At 40.2% G+C, this 8,815-nt stretch overlaps 1 protein-coding gene across 1 annotated transcript in view; it reads right to left on the bottom strand.

Annotated features, from left to right (window-relative positions):
- Nucleotides 1–299: 299 nt before the first annotated feature.
- The window catches only part of LOC118405888 (myosin light chain kinase, smooth muscle-like), a 42,324-nt gene continuing 33,808 nt past the window's right edge, over nt 300–8,815 (bottom strand). The window contains exons 3-8 of the mRNA XM_035805714.1: nt 4,971–5,174; nt 3,880–4,021; nt 3,178–3,273; nt 2,475–2,578; nt 1,185–1,337; nt 300–369 (exon numbers count right to left, since the gene is read on the bottom strand). Coding sequence (XP_035661607.1) covers nt 315–369; nt 1,185–1,337; nt 2,475–2,578; nt 3,178–3,273; nt 3,880–4,021; nt 4,971–5,174 — 754 coding nt within the window. The 3' untranslated portion in view covers nt 300–314. The remainder of the gene's footprint in view (nt 370–1,184; nt 1,338–2,474; nt 2,579–3,177; nt 3,274–3,879; nt 4,022–4,970; nt 5,175–8,815) is intronic.

Genomic DNA, 8,815 nt, shown 5'->3' with positions numbered 1-8,815 from the left:
AAGCAATATTTCTTGCCATAGCGACCTTCGCCACGTACCTGCCATTTCCTCTTGAGCCACCAGCGGCGCAGTTTGTCGGTTTTGATCTTCTCGTTGCGCACCTTGGCGTTGTCCTGCGCCAGCCAGCAGTGCTGGAGGGCGGTTACGGCTGTGTTTCGGTTCCTGGGGAGGACATGAAGATGTTAGGATCAAAACAGATTTCTTTAAACACAGGACTGTACACCAGCAGTGTTAGGGTTCCTGGGGAGCACATGAAGATGCTAGGATTGAAACTTTTAAGATTTCTTTAAACACAGGACTGTACACCAGCAGTGTTACAGCACCCACAGCCAGCAGTGCTGGAGGGCGGTTACGGCTGTGTTTCGGTTCCTGGGGAGGACATGAAGATGTTAGGATCAAAACAGATTTCTTTAAACACAGGACTGTACACCAGCAGTGTTAGGGTTCCTGGGGAGCACATGAAGATGCTAGGATTGAAACTTTAAGATTTCTTTAAACACAGGACTGTACACCAGCAGTGTTAGGGTTCCTGGGGAGCACATGAAGATGCTAGGATTGAAACTTTAAGATTTCTTTAAACACAGGACTGTACACCAGCAGTGTTACAGCACCCACAGCCAGCAGTGCTGGAGGGGGGCACATGAAGATGTTAGGATTGAAACTTTAAGATCATTAAATACTCAGGTAATGATAAGTGCCCTGTCCTCATCGACTCCTGATGGACGAACAACAACACACCTGTCCTTGTACATTCCATTTGTATTGTGACAGTCCCTGTTTTTGTCAGCAGAGCTAGCCCTTTGTAAATTAAGCCACGGGCTAGTTAGGCAGCCCTGGCTGTTCGTACTGAACAGCCAAACCAATAAATAAAATAAAAAATCAAGGCATTAAGATGATCCTGGCTCTCCTGAAACAAACGACTATGTTACGGGTCTTGGCGAAGGACTAATAATCAAGATATTATAATCAATGCAAGACAGGGCTCTTCTCAAACACAAGACTCATTTTCCTTTTTACATATTTCATTCATATCTTTTGATTTCCTGTCATAGTTGTGATACTGCCATCTTCAAGTGACTTATCTGATCTTCTAAATGGATGAAAACCTTGATAAAAACATAGAGGCCCAAAGTCTTAAGATCGACCAGGCCTCTCAATATTTCTTCAATAACTTGAAGACTTACTCTTTGTCCTTGAGGAGCAGTTGTTCTATGAAGTTCTTGGCGTCGTCTGAGATGTTGTCGAAAGCCTCGTCGTCGAAGTCAAACTCCGCAAGCGTGACGTTGGTGAGAGTTTCCTGGTCCGTGTCACCCATGAAGGGGGACAGGCCGCTTAATCTGCCAGGAAATAAATAAACATGTAAACAACACTTCTTCTTAAATAAACATAGATATAGTAACTCATCCATAGTTCCCAACTAACATCAGATTTCAGAGCAGAAGCTCCTACTCATTTTCACCAACATTTAGTCGACACATTGTCCATGTTTACCCACAGAACATAAGTGATGACGCCGATGCTTCGCATGTCCTTGCTGTAGTCTACAGTTTGTTTATTGTTTATGTTTACTGTGTTTATTGTTTACTAGTTAATGATTACTCACAGAACATAAGTGATGACCCCGATGCTCCACATGTCGGTGCTGTAGTCTATACTGTGTTTATTGTTTATGATTAGTGTTTATTGTTTAGTAGTTAAATATGTTAACTCACAGAACATAAGTGATAACCCCGATGCTCCACATGTCGGTGCTGTAGTCTATACTGTGTTTATTGTTTATGATTAGTGTTTATTGTTTAGTAGTTAAATATGTTAACTCACAGAACATAAGTGATAACCCCGATGCTCCACATGTCGGTGCTGTAGTCTATACTGTGTTTATTGTTTATGATTAGTGTTTATTGTTTAGTAGTTAAATATGTTAACTCACAGAACATAAGTGATGACCCCGATGCTCCCATGTCGGTGCTGTAGTCTATACTGTGTTTATTGTTTATGATTAGTGTTTATTGTTTAGTAGTTAAATATGTTAACTCACAGAACATAAGTGATAACCCCGATGCTCCACATGTCGGTGCTGTAGTCTATACTGTGTTTATTGTTTATGATTAGTGTTTATTGTTTAGTAGTTAAATATGTTAACTCACAGAACATAAGTGATAACCCCGATGCTCCACATGTCGGTGCTGTAGTCTATACTGTGTTTATTGTTTATGATTAGTGTTTATTGTTTAGTAGTTAAATATGTTAACTCACAGAACATAAGTGATGACCCCGATGCTCCACATGTCGGTGCTGTAGTCTATACTGTGTTTATTGTTTATGATTAGTGTTTATTGTTTAGTAGTTAAATATGTTAACTCACAGAACATAAGTGATGACCCCGATGCTCCACATGTCGGTGCTGTAGTCTATACTGTGTTTATTGTTTATGATTAGTGTTTATTGTTTAGTAGTTAAATATGTTAACTCACAGAACATAAGTGATGACCCCGATGCTCCACATGTCGGTGCTGTAGTCTATACTGTCAAAGTTGATGACTTCAGGTGCAACAAACTCAGGTGTGCCGAACATCACCTGTAACAGGTGAGAGAAGGTGTGTTAGAGTCAGGTGAAAAGGTGCTAAAATCTTGATATCATCATTGGAAATTTCTGGATACAGAATACAGGGAAAAGAAAGATACAAACTTCAGTATGTTCTTTGAAAAGTAGCTGCTTGAAGTCCAACCTCTCTTAAAATACTGTAGGGACTAGGGCTGGGTACCAGTACAGAAAATTCAGGTCCGGTCCGGTTCAGGTCCAATGGATCAGGTCCAGGTCCGAACCTGTTTTAAAAACGGTTTTGTACCGGTACGCTGTACCGATACCCAGCCCTAGTAGGGACAGTGGGTTGTTATCCACTGCGTCTAGAGCACAGTATTAGAAGGTGGAACACAACCCTCTCCTTCTACAGCAATTTACCTCCACAACCAAAGCCAGGTACCCATTTTTACACCTGGGTTGAGTGAGGAAAGTCGTGTAATGTACCTTTCACAAGGACCAATGTGTAGAAATGCCAGGAGTCGAACCTGTAACCAATCGGTCTTGTGTTTCCTGAGTATCAAGATACAAACTTAAGAGTACTAAAGATACAAACCTAAGATTATCAAGTTAGAAAAAACTTGAGATCCACCCACCCTGTTGTCCTCCTTTGGGTCAAACTTCCTGGCCAGACCGAAGTCAATCAGTTTGATGGCGGTTCCCTTCTTACTGATGCACATGATGTTCTCTGGCTGTAAACAAACAAACAAACAAACAAACATGTTAACAACAAAACACAAACAGCTTGATAAAATCTCTAAATGTAGAAAGTTCAGGTCATGCATGTAGTCCTAGATTGGACCGATCCATTCTAAGACGACATAAAGACAACTTCTCACCAGTCCTTAAGATCTACATGTAGAGAAAGGATGTTCTGTTCGTACCTGTAGTGTTACGTTTCACTAAGCAATCCTTAAGACCAACCTGAGTTATTCTAAGATGACATAAAGACAACGCATCTCCTTAAGATCGAAATGAAGGATATTCTGATCAAGGCTGTCGGCTATCATTGAAGACTTTGAGACCGAAAGGTTTCACTAAGCAACACTAATCCTGAGTTACTCTAAGATAATACTAAAGATACTTTTATCCAGGGCCCCACTGTAAAGCAGTGACTTACTTACACTGAGTTGGGTCACCCTGGCTAAAAAAACAGAATAAAAAAAATAATATATATAACTTCTCATTAAGATCTAGATGTAGGATGTTCTGTTCGTGCATGTAGTCTAAGGTTCCACCAAGCAATCCTTAAGACTAATCTTCACTTATTCTAAGACAACATTAAGACAACGTCTCACCTTAAGATCTAGATGCAGGATGTTCTGTTCGTGCATGTAGGACACAGCCTCGCACAGCTGTCTGACGTAGCTCACACACGCCTTCTCCGATAGTTCCACCGCCTCGTCGATAACAAGCTGGAACAACTCGCCTCCTGTGATCCTGCAAGAGAACAATCATGTAGTCATGGAATGGCAGACTTCACCCCCTTAACCATACCTCTACCAGGTAGGACAAGGCCCTACAGGGGAAGATACAGGTACGGTCAGGAGATGGCAGACCTCACCCCTTTACCCATACTGCTACCAGCTAGGACAAAACAACAATAAGAGATGGCAGACTTCACCCCTTTACCCATACTGCTACCAGCTAGGACAAAACAACAATAAGAGATGGCAGACTTCACCCCTTTACCCATACTGCTACCAGCAAGGACAAAACAATCAGAGATGGCAGACTTCACCCCTTTACCCATACTGCTACCAGCTAGGACAAAACAACAATAAGAGATGGCAGACTTCACCCCTTTACCCATACTGCTACCAGCAAGGACAAAACAATCAGAGATGGCAGACTTCACCCCTTTACCCATACTGCTACCAGCTAGGACAAAACAATCAGAGATGGCAGACTTCACCCCTTTACCCATACTGCTACCAGCTAGGACAAAACAATCAGAGGTGGCAGACTTCACCCCTTTACCCATACTGCTACCAGCTAGGACAAAACAATCAGAGGTGGCAGACTTCACCCGCTAATCCATACTAGATACAAGATAAGTTGCCACTGAATTGAAGCCACTGCTAACCATGTGATCATGGCAGAGAATACAATCAAGGATTACTGTTATCAGTGGACTTCTAATGTAGGCTGAAATTAAGCCTTACTGAAGACTTTTCCAATCATTTCTTTGATCCGAAACTTGTACAAGGAACTTCACAGTTAAAAATACACTTGTGTTTACTTCAACATCAGGATATTCCATTAGAATTCAAAGATACAAACATTAACAAACAAACAAACAGACAGAACTCATGATCCGATATCAGACACTTTCTGACATGACTGAAAGACTTATTGAACAAACAAACAAACAAACAAACAAACTCACAGTTCCATGATCATGGCGACCTCCTTCCCGCAGTCGAACGCGTCGTACAGCTGGAGGATTCTGGGATGTCTGAGCTGGTTCATGATGTCGATCTCGTGGTTGATGCTCTGTCTGTCCGCCGAGCGCCGGCAGCGAACGTACTTCGCCGCAAACCTCCGCCGCGTGGACTTGTCCTCACAGAGGTACACCGTTCCAAAACGGCCCCTGATGGACAACAGCAACAAAATCGGTTTTCATTGATTGATTGATTATATTGATTAATTACACATGGCAACAATAAAGGAAGACATCAAGAAAATTGATGTTAATTGTGTGTGAGAAAAGAGAAGAAACAGACAAAAAACAATTATCATACAAATATCCTGACTCCCGGGATTTGAACCCGCGCCGATCCCGAGCCGCCAGCTCACAAACCCAGATGCTAAACCCTTTGGCCAAAAAGCTTAAAGCCATTTGGCATGGTCAATTTATCAGTCTTTAACGCAACTGCTACAATTGATTGATTTATTGATCATTACAGATATATCAGCAATAAAAAACAGTTCATAATGCATCTCCAACAGATTCTTTGTAGGACAGAACTGGCCACTGCTACAACTGTATGTAGTTGATAATATTAATTAAAATGACTTTGGTTTAGCTTTTTGGAGTGTCCAGAAATCCTCTCAGAATGGGCCAAAGAAAAATGCTATGCCTTCATTGTTGAAGGCTCCAATCTATTGAGTACAGTTCCTTGAGGAGGCCTCGGGCAAATAAAGTGGCAGTAAGAGAGTTGAATATTGAAGTCTGATCAATGAATGATAGTGGATGTTGTCTGAAGTGTTAACAGTGGTGTTCAAGTACCGCCTATCGTCCTTGCCCAAGGGCACTAGTGCTTTTGTGGCGACAGCGATAGCAGTCGTGATTTGTGATCCGTCTGAAGCATCTGTCTGCAAACTCATATCCAGTTCCTTGATAACAGTTATTTGGCATATTTGATTGTTGTACAGTTTTGTCTCATAGAGGTGTCTAAATTTGCCCTAATAAACTAATGTCTCTAACAAATTGCCCCCCTCCCTCCTGACCTTGATGTGACCTTGTAGTAAACATAGACCTTTCTGTTTCCTGACTGGTGACCCAAACTGTTTATAGACTGACTAAAATGTTACCTCGGGAAATGGTCTTCTGTCATCAGTTTTTTATTTCTTTTCAATCTGGGAATGTTACATCTACTGACTCAGAGATATTTTACAGCAATGGTCTAAATGTGTCTTCAGTATTTACACACAGCTAACTGATATACAATTTGGTTACATTTCATCTAATGAAAAATGAGATATTCTATAGGAATGGCCCCATTCTCTCCACAAGAAATAAAGACATGTTGATGTTACCTTGTAACTTTGTCCACAAACATAAACCTGGCTAACGTCACTTTACAAGGCATTTACTAACATTTACAATACCCAATTAAGGTTTAGGGTTGAACTTTTCAAGGTCAAAGTTTGGAGTACGTTGGACTGAAAATTTTTTGTTTACCTTTTGTTTTACAGAAGAATAAGTTGAAAGATATTTCTGTAAGTGCAACCCAATGACTGCTTAAGTTGTTATTGGGTTTGGTTATTTTGTCTGATTGAAAATTTAAATTCAAATGATGAAATTGTAAAAGTTAACAAAAAGGCAGAATCTGGTGCTCATTTGTACAGACATTTTAATAGCATGGCCCATGAAAAGTATGTTTACTAAAATATGTGAAAACAGTTTAATTGGTACATTTTGCCTGCGTAACATCAGTGGATGCTTGTTACCCTGAGAGAGAATGAATAGCCCATCCCTACTGTAATGTCCCTATAACTCTCTCGGTTATCGTCCCATATCTGACTCAAGTGTTGCACTGTTGACGGACCACCCAGGTTTCTGTAAACATGTTGTCATGGAAACGTGACAGTTCTATCAAAACTGAGGAGAATAGGTTTTCATCAGGGGGTTTGATCTGACAACATGGGGATAAATAATGAAGGCCATACCAACATTTAGGTCAACTTTAGAGCCAGGGATTTAGTTTCCACATTCTTGTAACAAGGTAACAAAAAGTTAACTGTGGATTCAAGCCTGGATTTCTGGTGACTCTTTGTACAGAAAAGATTATAGAAGAAAGCATGTATCATGGAAGCTCACGTGTTGGTAGTAATCATAGCACAAAAATTTCTTTAAACACAAATTTAAAGTATACACGGATCAATTTTTAACGACCACTGTCGCCTTCTTCAGAATCAATCCTAATAACCAATTGCTTCCAATAAAAATGCAATTTATTTTTCATCTAACATTTTATCCAATTTGCAAAAAGATGAAAACATCTTAATCTACAAATAATTCTGACTGAATATTACAATTGTCAAACCTGAGTCAATTAATAAAAGTGCACTTGTCAGAAGAAGCAAGCCTTCGTTGGCAAAGCCACAAGAAGCTTTCACCATCAACCTTCAAAAAAGCTTACGTTTGGCATCATCGGAAGATCTGGTTCCAAAACCGTTGATTGATAGAAAGATGTTTATTGTTCCTAACCTTTTATTCCTGTGCCCTACTGCATACATAGGTCAATATAATGTGTACATTATTCCAAATATGAGACCAGATCACTCATACATTACTGTGCTGTACATTACCCTTATAATATTTTGTTGTTCTGTATCATTCTGTATGTAGTTTTAGTAGTTGTTGCCATACGTTGTACCCTGTACAATATATTGTTGAGCAATTAAAAGTTGACTGATTCTGGCCTACAGAATCAGGTGTGTGTAGCCAGAATCAGGTGTTTGACTTGTTTGTGCCCAATAATACAATGTCAATCAATATGGGAGCACTTGTCAGAATACCTTGGCGAAGCAACAACAAGTTTTCATCAACCTTGTTTGACATCCTCAGATCTGGTTCCAAATCCACAGATTAATATACTGATGTTTATTTTCTGCCTCCCCATCTAACCTTGTGCCTTCTGAACCAGGTGTTTGACTTGCTTGTGCCCATGTCTGTCAGCAGGGAGGACAGATCCAGGGCAGGGTAACAGGTGGGGTAGGGGGAGGGGGAGGTGGGGTGTGCTCAGTTGGGTAACTTTAGCTTAACTCACAGATAAATACATCAGCAGGGGATGACAACTTAATCTCTTTTGATGTTGTTTTAGTATTAGATGTACAAAATTACTTCCTAAGACACTTTAAGTACTTGCTTCTGGGAGGGATGAGTTTTTATGTACCAAGCTAGTACTAAATACTTTTAAATTAAAAAGAATTACACTGGTATTGCAAGCCACAGGGAAATCTAAAAGGAAAACCAGAAGAAATCTGAGAAAAGTACATACTGTTCTTCCTTCTTTCTGAAGAAATGTTTAATTTTTTGCAAAACGTATTTATCTAGTAATATTTACTGTGACTTTATTTCCCTACTATAATGAAAGAACGATGAAAACCAAACTGGAAAATACGAAATTTTGGAAAATACAGATTTTGAAAAAAGAAGGGATCAAAACTTAATTACTGCAAGCTACATACAAGTCCACAAGGTAAACCTATCTTAAGAAATCTAAGCTGTAAGACACAAGAAACCTAACCCTGGAGCCACATTCTCCTCCAAGATGTCTTAGATTATCCTTCATCAAGGCTAACAGTCTAAGACAGGGTCCTGACCTGCAGGTATGAAAAACGGCTCTCTTCACAAGCACGAAGTGGGATCATTGGACAATATACAAGTCGAACAGCCTGATTCTTGACGTAATTACACCCACGCTGGATCCTCCAGATTCAGTCAGCATGAAGTGCATGAATTGAATAGTCAGTACATGCCGGGTGGCCCCTTTCTCTTTTTTT

Source organism: Branchiostoma floridae, chromosome 18 (assembly GCF_000003815.2).
Source record: "Branchiostoma floridae strain S238N-H82 chromosome 18, Bfl_VNyyK, whole genome shotgun sequence".
Taxonomy (NCBI): domain Eukaryota; kingdom Metazoa; phylum Chordata; class Leptocardii; order Amphioxiformes; family Branchiostomatidae; genus Branchiostoma; species Branchiostoma floridae.
This window is presented reverse-complemented; position numbering and strand designations above follow the sequence as displayed.